General features: G+C 38.9%; 1 protein-coding gene across 1 annotated transcript in view; it reads right to left on the bottom strand.

The window, feature by feature from the left end:
• The window catches only part of CPO (carboxypeptidase O), a 114,430-nt gene extending 101,662 nt beyond the window's left edge, over positions 1-12,768 (bottom strand). The window contains 2 exon segments of the mRNA XM_065880170.1: positions 11,941-12,102; positions 12,691-12,768. Of these exon segments, the coding sequence (XP_065736242.1) occupies positions 11,941-12,102; positions 12,691-12,768 (240 nt within the window).
• Positions 12,769-13,732: the final 964 nt, after the last annotated feature.

The raw sequence follows: 13,732 nt of genomic DNA, 5'->3' as shown, positions 1-13,732 counted from the left end.
CCCCCTCTTTCCTTTATGATAACCATAAGTTTGTTTCCTATGTCGGTGAGTCTGTTTCTGTTTTGTAAATAAGTTCATTTGTATCATATTTTTAGATTCCACATATAAGTGATATCCTTTGCTATTTTTAGTAACATACTTATGAGGCTTACAGTGTACTCAGCACTGCTTTAAACGCTTTGTAAACTATTACCAAATCCTGTAACACCCCATGGGGTAGATACTATATCACTCACTCCACTCCACTTTTTGAACGATCAATACATTTTCTGAGATCGGACAGTTGGTAAGCGTCCAGGACTCAGTCCCAGGCCGCAGGAATTCAGCGTCTGGGCTCATAACCACCATATGCTAAAATAGGTATACTGTCCTTGCCCTCCCTCCTGACAAAGGATGGCTTTGAGCTTAAAATAGTATGCTCTGGTAAAGTGCTTTGAATATTAAGAAGGGTACGATGTGGATTTAACAATGCCATTATATTGTATAAATATAAACTCATTAAACAAAGCATAATGAATTGGCTGCTAATCTGTATATTGTGGTTAAAAGCAGCACTAATGTTTGCAACAAGAAAAACAATTAGCACATTCATTAAGTAGAGTCCTGCTTACACTTCACTCATTAACTTTAATCATCTATGAGATGCTTGAGCTAAACTAACCTGTCAGCCCCAGAGTCATTAGTGCCTGTCTGCCAAAGATGATGCTGTAATTTTTAGGGTATGTTTTAATTTTACAGACTAACAAAGAACCCAGCTCAGTCACTAATTTCCCTAATGGTACTCATGATCAAGATATTGAAAATTATTTAAGCTAAGAAGTTATTATCCTTCACGATAGCACCATTAACTGGATCCTAATTAATAGTTACATTTTTTTCCCTTCGCTTTTCAAAATATTATAGCTCCTATTTGGCCTTTAAATAGCAATATGCATTCTTAAACCGAACATATCAATATTTCTAAGCTGGTATAATTCTTAGGTCTAAGTCAACACAGAGAGCTCCATATGTGACACTGGATAACCAAGACGATTTAGGAGAATTGTTCTTAATTTTCTGAGGTATGACAGATACCTTTGAGAATCTGAGCATACTATGGACCTCTTCCCAAGAAAAATGTACTTGTAGACAATTTCAAGAGATTCACAAAACTCCTGAAGTGTATCCTTGGATCACTAGGAATCCCAGCGTAAGAATCTGTGCTTTAATTTAACTTGACTGTTTAGAAGCAACCAAAGTTTATCCCTAGTTGATGATAAAAGCCTATCTTAAAAGATGAATACTAACAGGTATAGAAGGGAGAAGTAGAAAACTCACCGCTGGGATACTAGATGGTTTTAGTATATTATCGATACTAGATCATTTTAGTATATTATTGTTTCTTTTCTTAGATGATATAATGGTATTTGTTATTCAGGAGAATGCTCTTATTTTTAGGAGATGTTTGTTAAAATATTTAAGGATAAAGTGTCATGAAGACTTGAATTTACATTGAAAAGTTTCAACAAGATAAAGAGATGATAGATAGATGGATAGACAGATACATACATACAAACATACACACATTTATGGACTGAATTGTGATTCCACCCCCCTCCCAAATTCATATGTTGAAACCCTAATCACCAATGTGACTGTATTAGGAGATGGCTTTTAAAGAAGCAACTAAGGTTAGATAATGTCACAAGAGTAGGGTCTTTATCATATAAGACTGATATCCTTACGAGCAGAGAAAGAGACAGGAGGAGTACACATGCACAGAGAAAAGATCATGTGAGGACACAACTGGATGGCAATAAACTTCACAATTGGAGAAAATAAAATTCTTTTGTTTAAGCCACCCATTTTACAGTATTTTGTCATGGCAGCTCTAGCTGCATAAGATAGATGGGATGGATAGATAGATGATAGATAAATAGGTAGAGAGAGAGATTAAATATGGGGAAATATTAATAACTGAAGAAACTAGGTTGTGGGTATGTGGTTGCTACTTTATTATTCTTGCAAATTTTCTGTTTGAAATTTTTATAGTAAAAATTAGGAGGGGAAGCCTCCTTGCTTTTGAGCACTTGGGGGATTGGAAAAGAAAGCATTAACATCATTTTAAAGTCCAGGGGAAAAAGCAGAATTTACGTGGATATTCTTGAACAGAAGCTAATATTAGAAGATTCCAATGGAATAGAAGTTTCAGAGTTGTTCTAGAAATAAGATTGGGGAAGAGGTTAACGAAAAAGGAATGCCTTGGGTTAGGATTATAATTTTCTTAACCCATTTTAATTTCAAGTAAACTGAAACTTCTTACAGGTTTTCTTTATTCATATTTTCTATGTACAGCTATAACTATCAGCCTTGATCACTGGAGCATTAAATTTTGAAGAACCTATTTAAAAATACTGATCTGATTTATGGCTTGCCAGAGTTTGAAGATAGTACCAGTAGATATGGCAGGAGGAACTGATGTGGAACAAGGCCCTCCCGCTGCAAATGTAGGATCACTGGATACAAGGAATTTTAATGCATTGCTAGGACACATAAGAAAAAAAAAAAAGCATAAATGGAGAGATGTACTACAGTCCTGGGTGGAAAAACTATTAAAGATATCAGTTTTTTCCAAATCTATATATAGAGTCAATACAATTCCAATCAAAATCTCAATCAGATTTTTATGTATCTTTATTCTAAAATTTGTATTGAAGACCAAGGTTGCCGATAGTAGAAAACAAAAACAATCTATATAAAAAGAAAAAAAAGGTCGGATGACTTGTCCTGGCAGATGTTAAGTTCTGGTTATGAAGATAACATGATAGTACGTTATTGATGTGGGAAAAATAAATAAATGAACAAAGTAGTCCAGAAACTGAACCACACATATACTGATATATCATAGAAGGGACTTTGCATATTAGTGAAGAAAGGATGGAGTTTTAAATAACTTGTGTTTGGACAATTGGCTATGTATATTGAAAATATAGAGCTAAATCCCTCACGATATAGCCAAAAAATCTTAAAATTTCAAATAAAACTTTTCTTGATAGACTTAGGCTAAGTAAAGAACTTACTTCAATATGACCAAAAAAACAAACAAACTATAAAGAAAAATATTGATATTTTTGAGTACACCAAAGTTTAAAACGTCTGTACTTTAAAGGACCTCATTTAACAGGTGAAAATAATCCACTCATTGGTAGAAGATATTGGCAATACATATAGTAAACAGAGGCTTAGTATGCAGAATACTTTGAACTCCTCAAAGTAAAAAAGGCAACTAAGTTGATGGGCAAAGGCATGAACAAACATTTCACTGAAGAGGAAAACAAAGAGTCAAAAACATATGAAAATGTTGTTCCCTTATCAGAAATCAAGGAAATACAGATTGAAACCACAGATAGATGCCATTTATACTCACCAGATTGACAGAAAATGTAAAGTCATACAGTCCCACGTGTTGGCAAGGATGTGGAGAAACAGCAACACTTAACACACACACTGATGGGAATGCACATTGGCTCATCCACATTTTCCAATAAAGTTAAAAAATTCATATACCCTGAGGTTCAGCAGTTTGATTTCAAACAAATACCATAAAGAAAAGTTTTCGTGTGTGCAGCAGGAGACATGCAAGAACATCCATACAGTGTTGTTCATAATAGCAGACAACTGGAAACAACCTAAATGGTCATAATGACACTGAATAAATATCTGTATCTAGATAGATGACAGATAGGTAGATAGACAGATAGGCCCCTTAATATTTTAGTTTGTATTTCCTATGAAAGCTTTTCTCTTTGTTTTTTCAAAAAAAGTAACAATTTATTTTGTGGTACAGAAAATTTTTTCTATAGAAGGTGATTTCTAATTCCTTGCTCTTTTTTTTTAAAAATAGATCTTTATTGGAGCATAATTGCTTCGCAACACTGTGTTAGTTTCTGTTGTACACCAAAGTGAGTCAGCTATATGCATACATATGTCCCCATTCTCTTATAACCAATGTACAGCACCGTTATCAGCATCAGGAAATTTAACAAGGATACAGTATTTTTACCTAATTTTCCATCCATAGTCAATAATCTTAGTCAATAAACATCCATAGTCAACAATCTTCTTATGTTTCAATAATGTATCTTTATCCTCCAGTACAGGATCCAATCCAGTAATCATGCACTACACTTAGTTATCATGTTGCTTTACTCTCCTTTAATTTGTAAAAAATTCTCAACTTTTTCCTTTTTTTCTTTCATGATATTGACATTTTTAAAGAATATTGGCCAGACTTCCCTGGTGGTGCAGTGGTTAAGAATCCACCTGCCAATGCAGGGGACACAGGTTCAATCCCTGGTCCAGGAAGATCCCTCACGCCCCGCGCGGAGCAACTAAGCCCGCAAGCCACAGCTACTGAAGCCCGAGCACCGCAATTACTGAAGCCCGCGCACCTAGAGCCTGTGCTCTGTAACAAGAGAGGCCACTGCAACGAGAAGCCCGTGCACCACAACAAAGAGTAGCCCCCGCTCACCACAACTGGAGAAAGCCCTCACACAGCAACAAAGACCCAATGCAACCAAAAATAAATAAAATAAGACAAAAAAAAGAATATTGACCAATTATTAAACAGAAAATTCTCAGTTTTTCTTTATTACATATTTTCAGTTTGAAAAATTTTTATGTTTAGATCTTCAGTTAATGTGGAATTTATTCTTGTATGTAGTGTGAGCAATGAATCAAATTTTATCTTTTTCCAAGTGGTTATCCAGTTGCCATGGCTCAACACCATTTGGTTAAAAAAGAAAAAAAAAAAGAAAGAAGCCAATCTTTGTCCCAATAACTTGAGATACCTTTGTCATGTACTAGAATTCTCCATGTAGGTGGTTTATGTATGAACTTTCTATTCTGTTCCATTGTTCTGTCTATTCATGCACCAGTACCATACTACTTTAATCATAGAGCTTTGGAGTGTGCTCTGTTATCTGGTAGAGTTAGTCTTCTCTCCTATTTCTTCCATTTCAGTGTTTTTCTAAATACTCTTATGTGTCTATTTTCTCCTATTAAGTTTAGAAAGTTACCCAGATGTGAAAAAGAGCTTGTTGGTATTGGTGTTTTTATTAGGATTGCATTAAATTTGTAAATTAATTTAGGGACAAGTAACATCTTGATTATGTTGAGATGATCTAAGCAAACCAAGAGATATCATTCCATTTGCTCAAGTCTACTTTTGTTTTTTGAACATTTTTGATCTACAAAAATGGCATTTTAATACAGTTAACTCTAACGAATGGAGAAGATTTATCATGCCTTTGGATAGGAGACTCAATATAATGAGGATGTCATTTCCTCCCAACTTAAAGCACAAATTTAATAAAATTCTCATCTTAGCCTCAGCAGCAATTTCATTACCTTTGATAATAATTCCAAAATTCATTTGGAAAAGTAAAAAGCCAAAGAAGGTAAGAAAGAGAAGGGTGATGGAAACTTGCTCCATTAGAAACCAAGACTTCCCATAAAGTCAAAATAATAAAGACAGTGTGGTATGGGTGCTTAGACAGAGGGACCAATGGAAGGAAGTAGAGAACCCAAAATCTGAACCATGGTGTATTAATCAGGATAAGCTAATAACAAATATGCCCTGAAATCTCAGAGGTTTAGCACTTACAGTTTACTTCTTGCTCATACAGAGGCCACTGTTAGTACAGATGACCACGAGGTGATTTAACAATCCAAGCAGCTCTATCTTGTGGCTCTGCCATCTCAACATTCTTCAGGGAAGCTGAGAGATTGATCAACGAATTTTCAGTCTCATCCAAGAATTGACACAGGACACTGCTCACAGGTCATTGGTCATTGCTAGTTACATGGCCCTGCAGAGCTGGAGAGCAGCTGGGAAGTTGTGTCTATGGAGTATCCAGGAAGGACAGGATAACCACATATTGGTGAGTGCTAGTAATGTCTACCTTATACAGGAACTTGGCATATGAAAAAGGTGACATTACAGATCAGTAAGAAAAAATGGAATATGCAAAAACTGGTAATGGGTAAATTGGTTTTCATATAGAAAAAATAATTAAATTAGATTCCTATCTCACACTATGCCCAAGCATTGCAAATGAATTGAAGATTTAAATGTGAAAAACAAAACTCTAACAGTTTTAGTAGAAATTAGAAGTTACTATCTTTACTAAATCTAATAAGAAAGGATTTCTTTTTTTTTTTTTTTTTTTGCGGTATGCGGGCCTCTCACTGCTGCGGCCTCTCCTGTCGCGGAGCACAGGCTCCGGACGCGCAGGCTCAGCGGTCATGGCCCACGGGCCCAGCCGCTCCGCGGCACGTGGGATCCTCCCAGACCGGGGCACGAACCCATGCCCCTGCATCAGCAGGCGGACTCTCAACCACTGCGCCCACCAGGGAAGCCCCAAGGATTTCTTTAACAAGACAAAAAGCACCAATTATAAAGGAAAGGATTGATAAATTTGACTAGGAACAAAAAAAAAAGCACAAACAATGTTTAAAAATAAACTGTATACTTTAAGGAGATATTTGCCGTATATAAAAATAACAAGATTGTATTAAGAAATTTAAGTAACTCCCTCAAATAAGTATGAAAAATAAAATTTTTTAAAAACACAAAAAAGATGAATTATATGGAAGGGCAGTTCCACTTCTAGGTGCAAATACCGGAGTATTGTTGGTCTTAAAGAAAAATTAGAAACAACAAAAATGTTCAAGGATAGAGAAATGGATAAATAAAGTACAGTATATCTCATACAATGGAATTCTAAACTAAAGTTAAAATAAAAATCTAGATCCACTCATATGAATATGGAAAGGGGTTAGAAAACATAACGTTGAATAAAAAAGCAAGTTGTAGAACATGTATAGCAACGATGCCATTTATTCTGTACATTCTGAATAGCTCTATGTATCTATTCTGTGGATTGTTCATGCATATACATGCACCTAGTTGAATATAAAATCATGAAAAGGAAGAACACACATGAACTTCAAGATAGGGGTTTCCTTTGAGGGGGGAGAGGAATGGGCTTGGAAAAATCCTTCCCAACTCTGTTTAGAGTGTTTCGTTCTTACCGTCACTTCCCCATAAAAAATCTGAAGTAAACATGACAAAATACCAGTGTTTATTAAACCATGGTAGGTGGTAACAGTGTTTGTCGTATTGCTCTCTATACTTTCCTGTATGTTAGATACATTTCTTAATAATAAGGGAAAATAAAGGAAAGCAGAAAGCACTTAGAAGACCTGATTTGTTAAATATACTCTATGTGATCAAAACAGAGCTGCCTCATTAGCCAGAACGAATGCACAGACACTATATGCGTACGTTTTCACAGACACTATATTCATCCATCAGAGACCAAACTAAATTGGAAGTTAAGAAGCCTGAGTTCACCTCTCTGAGACCAGGTCTTACTTTTCCCACTGGCTTCCTTTTAAGGATACAGTAAACGTTGCAGTGTTTATCAGAACAGATCCTGCCTGGGCGCTGGAAACCTTCAGAGGTGCATTTATGTTTGCAGGTCACAGGGATACAATTCAGTCCACAGAAGCAATAATTTAAATAAAGGCACCCCAATGACCTATGCAGAGTAAACAATCTCACAAATAGTCCTATTTTATGGTTATTAATAGGCACGTGACCTGTTATTGCTGATAAGATGCTTTGAATTCCTGAGGGGCAAAAATGATTATAAAATATTATTTACCATACTTTTCCCCCCTATTTTTGGAATCAGTGGCATTTTAATAGCTGCCATGATTTTGGTTACACTGTAAAGTCACCCATAAATCATTTATGAAGCTACCCAGACATCTGTCTCCTGCATTAGGTAATTAGTTTAGACCAAGTTATGGTGAATGACGTATATTTGTTTGACCATCTGCCTCCATAATATAGCTCGCTTTCAGGACTTGGCTCTTGTTCTGTCATATCATCAGTATTCACTGCATAGGTATATTACCCAAAGTTCCGCTTCTATTCTCTGATCATTTGTATCTTAACTCCTTCCATTAAGATTTACAGAGCAGACCCACAACTAACACAAGGGAGATTTAGTTTTAGAGAGACTTAGGGGATGTAATCAAATCCCTTTATAGATAGACTGGTCAAATAGTTACAAATGGATGTTTTTATATGTGATGTGTTTTTCCTAAATCAACAAATCTTATTATATGTTATACACCACAATAACAATGACAACTGAGAGCGGGGCTCTGAAACAACTCTGAAATTCAGGGCCAATGTCAGACATTTCTTCTAGGGAAGAACAATAGTTCTCAGGATAGTGCCGTAAGACCAGCTTTGAAATCATCTTGAATTTCCTGTTATATTCAAAACTGCTTCACACATATTGGTATAGCAGCCTTTCTTGCTCCTTGTTCTATAAGCCTAGTAAAAGTGGATTATCATGTTATTCACAAGGGGTTAGTTTGTTGAAAAAAAACAAAAAAGAAAGGGGGAGGGGGGAGTGAGTCTTATTTTCCAGAAGACTTGAGCTATAGAATACAATGTGTGTGTGTGTGTGTGTGTGTGTGTGTGTGTGTGTGTTAATCTGAGACTTGGTTTTCCATAATAACATTCAAACATCACTTTGTTAAGGCATTATTTCTATTTTCAATTGCCATATTGCTGTTCCTACCTTACCAAGAATTATGGGTGAATAATTCATCCTACTTTTCACTTCTCTTTATTTTCTACATTTTTTAATAAGAAGCACATATTAATTCTATAAGTAGAATAAAGAGGCGCTTTAATTCAAGACTGTTTTAAGATTTGCCAAAATATTGTGGTTTCATCGCATAATTTTATTTCTTCCTTATCTGGTTCTATCACTCACAGAGGTAATGTGATAGTAACTGGGAGTTCCTTTATATCCACTGCCTTGCTGCAAATTTTAGGAATCTATGTCATACTAGCTACAAATTCATTATTTTGCCCCTGTTGTTACTAGGAGATTACAACACTATGGCAAATGTTAACAAGTAGCAAAGCAAATGTAAACACCATTTGCTCTGCTGATGCTTTAATGGGCTTCCTTTGCTGTAAGGTCTCTTGACACCATAACATGATGGATATGTAGATATCACTTAAATAGCAAATAACAATATAATGCAAGTGGATCAATAATTAGATCCCCACAAATTTAATATACTATAAGATTCAGCTAAAATAAAGAGTGGAACAGTAAAGTGTGATTTCATCTATTAGAATAGACCAGGATGAATAGATAAATACACGTTTTAAAAGTCAACAACCATAGAATCACAGGCATTCTTAAGTGTGCTACATTTTTTTCTTCAAGGCCTTATTCAAATTTTACCTCTCCCCTGAGGCTTTTCCTGTTATTTCTAGAATGGTCTCTCCTTCCCTGGCTTTTTCCATAATTGTGTCATTTTATTATAGCACTCACCACGCCTCATGCTGTATTGTCCCCTCACTGAGGGACGTCATAATTATGCATATTTTGACATTTCTGAAATTGAGATGCCTCTTATAATTTGTACGTATCTAATGTGGTGCTGTTTTCCCTTCTTCTTTCCCTCCTGCACCCTCCAATCAGCTCTCATTAAATCAGTGGAACGATTTACAATTGATCAAGCCTGGGAATAGCCTTACAACTCACTTACCTGGAGGACAGGTAGCACATCTGTTGATTCTTGTGTTCTCTAAGAAAATACAGTGCTTACAGGATAGTGACCTGGGGGAACTGAAATTAATAACCTCAGGCTCTCTTAGACTAAGAGAAGAGGAGAATTTGAAAGAGGTGACCACCATCAAGAAGAATCTATATAATTGGATATATGTAATTATATAATTGGATTTATATAATTGGAGTCCTATCCAACAATTTCTCCTTCATCTCTCCGAATTTACATTAGTGTTCTAAGTCTCAATCTCGAATGATTCTGTGATACTGTGTTAGTCTATATGGCAGCAAACAAATCAGACTTCACCTATTTTATGTAAGTGACAAAGTTCAAAGCCCCAGCTTGCTTTTCCTTCTCTAATGGACACTGTGCTGAACCATCCAGAGGCCTCCACAATCTCAGGACTGAAGCACTTGTATCCCAGCTGCTAGGAGTGTTGGTTGCTGCCAACTCAGTATTGAATCCTGCTGCAGAGACTGGTTTTTGTTAAAGAAAACTGCTTAACCTAAATTTGCATCACCTTCCTTCCTGGGAGCAGCCCACATCGAATGACTGTCAATGATATAAAGGCCATGCCCCCTGCTCTAATTTCGGACCATATTGCAGAAGCGCCCCAGCTCCAGAGCAAGCCATGGGATTGGCTGGGGTCTTGGTCATAAATGCATCACAGTTCAATTTCTTCCTCTACTCACTCCTGATTCCTTCTCTTTCCCACAAGAGTCTATCCAGAGATTACTATCACCCAAGGAACCTGATCTGTGACAGTTGGTGCATTAGGAGTGGTCCCAAAAAGTGAGTCAAAGATAAGATTTTGGAGCTGGACCACCCATGAACCAGTTAATAATAATAACCTCTGTCATTGACGGTAGGTAAAGCATGGATACAACCTAGCATGTGGCAAAACTTCCACTGGTGGTGAACTGGGATGGCATGCTAGCAAAATGGAATGTTTAGCCTGTCTAGTAAATGAGGCATTTGCCAAACACAGAGGAAAGAGTAATAATAAGGGTAATTCATCACCAATTAAAGACTAAGTGTGAAAGCCAAAGCCTGCTTTGCAAAGTGACTCTAATCTCCTGCCACTGGAGGACAGACAAAACTGAGAATCAAGCCCAAGACCTATAAGAACAAGAGTAGCATTAACTCCCAATAATTCAGTATCTATTGTGGCTCTGATTCACCAAGACCAAGACTCTGATTAGCAAAGGATGGGACCTTGAGACTTGAGATGGAGATATCAGAGTTGATGCACTCAACAATCTTGAGTCCCCAGATGCCCTCAACCCCTCTGTGGAAGTGACTTCCTCCTCCCCGTTAAAGGCTTATGTCCCCTCCTGATGGAAGACAAAGCAGAGAGAACCTGCCCTTGCAAGACAACATGGACTCTATTCAGCATCTTCCCTCACCTCCCCTTCTGGGCACTCAAATAACTAGAATTAAGTCACAAGAAAATGTGGCCTGGGAAGAGCTGGGCATGCTAAGGGAGGGATGGAGTCCTAGGCCAAAGGAGCTATGGTGCCGGGACAATATGTACTGACAGGGACCAGGAGAGTATGTGTGAGACTGAATGCTAAGGATTAGGGGGGTGGGTGGAATATAAAGGCAGATAAGGGAGAATTTATAGGTACAAGAGTAGTATAGAATTTAACACTTGGCAAGGACCCAGCTGGACAGTGATAATAGGTTACTAGGAGGGCTCTCAGGAGCTTAGAGAAAGCAATGGCCCACACTAAGCGATGTAGAAATACTGTGCCATATGGCTGAAGGAAGGATTAAAAGCATCAGCAAAGTAAGCAATAATGGGTATACCAGGTAAACTTGGAAAATCCACCAGATGACTCTGATCCACAAGAAGGCCCTGAAAGCATACTACTTAACAAAACAAGAAGGAATTCACTGGTGCAGAGGGCAGCAGCATTGTTGAGACTCTATGTGGCGGCCAACCTCTGTAGATCCTACCTGACTGTAGGGGATATCATCACAAAATTGAGCTCCCTGGTAGCTATGGGGATCATTGGATCCCAAAAAAATAAAGATGAGGGAGCGAGTGGCGCTTAGTCATCTGAAGCAAAGTGGGTGCAATTATTGCAATGAGCAGCAAGGACAGAGTGGCAGCCAAGGGGGGGCTGGCCCTTGGAAAGCTGTAAGGATGCTTAGAAGAATAAGACATCCCTAGAGATGACAGACAGACGTAGGGGCTACAATTTACTCCACTAAACTTCCACTTATAATTGTCTCCTGGAGAAAGAGGGCCACTAGGACATCAAATGAGCTGCTCCCAGGACATACATGAAGCAGGTAGATCTGAATGTCTTGAGAGGAAGACTGCAGTAGATGCTGTGTGATGCCCCCCGGCTCCTCGTTTTCAGGACTGAAGTACTCACTCCCGTAGCTGCTAAGACCGTCGGCAACTGACAGCTCATAACTGAGTCCCTGCCTAGAGACGGTCCTCTGCGGAGAGAGCCACTGCACCCAACTTCACACCCCGCCCTGACCCCGGGTGCACACATTGCATGACTGGTCAGTGAGGAAATAGAAAGGCCCATCTTCTTTACCCTAATTGGGACAAATATGCAGAGCTATTCTAGATCCAAATCTCTCCTTGGACCCATCCGAGGCCTTTTTTTTGTGACTGTCTCACAGTCCAACCTTTCTCTCTGCCGTATCTTTCCTCCTTCACCTATCACAGATGCTGATCCCAAGAGCATCCCCCAGTAAGTTTTCTGCACGCAAATCTCTGCTCCAAGTCTGCTTCATGGAGAGCCTGACGTGCCACACTTCCCCCTCACCACAACTGACATCAGCACTTTCTAAATATATGTCTTTGGACTTGCTGGAGCAGAAACACCCTGAGAAAAAAAAAAAAAGTATATTTCTCAGTTTCGACCCCATACCTACAAGATCACAATCTTCATGGATGGGCCCCAAGAGTGTGTATTCTTTAAAGCTCTCTAGATGAATTCTGTTTTGTAGCTTAATTTGGGAATGACTACTACATCAAGATGTCAGACTCAAATCAGCCTGTGATGTATATCTTACCTCATCTCCCTGTTCCAGCGTACTACAGAATGGAGAAGCAACAATGGTCAAAAGTTGGGTACCAGCTAAATAAAACATGGGGAGCTGGGGCTTCCCTGGTGGCGCACTGGTTGAGAGTCTGCTTGCCGATGCAGGGGACGCGGGTTCGTGCCCCAGTCCGGGAAGATCCCACATGCCATGGGGCGGCTGAGCCCGTGAGCCATGGCCGCTGAGCCTGCGCGTCCGGAGCCTGTGCTCCGCAACGGGAGAGGCCACAGCAGTGAGAGGCCCGCGTACCGCAAAAAAAAAAACCCAAAAAACATGGGGAGCTAATGTCAGTTCTCAGGAGCAGCTAGTATGCTTTTGACTATTGGACACTGTGACTATTGCAACTCCTCACATTTCCTCCTTTACTCAGGAAGCCAAAGCAGGGTTTGTAGCCAACCTCTGGCTTTTAAGAGAACCTTCTCATTTGTGTTTCCAAATGTTAACTTCATCCCTGGCTGTCTCTCATTTTTGCAATCCAATTCCCCTTTCACCCCGATTTCCTCCTCTATTTCTCGTCATAGTTTACATTTCACAAATTACTGTTGGCAACCTAAAACCCATTTTTGGCGCTTGTGAGGAACAAGTGGAGAATCGATTAAATGGGGGAGAAAGAGAAAAAGGATCAAGTTCGTGCTACGAGCAGAGGCACTCGTGGATGTACAGGACTTGAATTATTATAGACTATCACGAGCTGCTTTTATCAGACTGTTACTTTATTGTATGTTGGGGGTAGGAGTTTAGTAATTAATTTATTTATTTTTGCTGTGTTGGGTCTTCGTTTCTGTGCGAGGGCTTTCTCTAGTTGTGGCAAGCGGGGGCCACTCTTCATCGCGGTGCGCGGGCCTCTCACTATCGTGGCCTCTCTTGTTGCGGAGCACAGGCTCCAGACGCGCAGGCTCAGCAGTCGTGGCTCATGGGCCCAGTTGCTTCGCGGCATGTGGGATCCTCCCAGACCAGGGCTCGAACCCGTGTGCCCTGCATTAGCAGGCAGATTCTCAACCACTGCGCCACCAGG

This window comes from Phocoena phocoena, chromosome 7 (assembly GCF_963924675.1).
Source record: "Phocoena phocoena chromosome 7, mPhoPho1.1, whole genome shotgun sequence".
In the NCBI taxonomy this organism is placed as follows: domain Eukaryota; kingdom Metazoa; phylum Chordata; class Mammalia; order Artiodactyla; family Phocoenidae; genus Phocoena; species Phocoena phocoena.
This window is presented reverse-complemented; position numbering and strand designations above follow the sequence as displayed.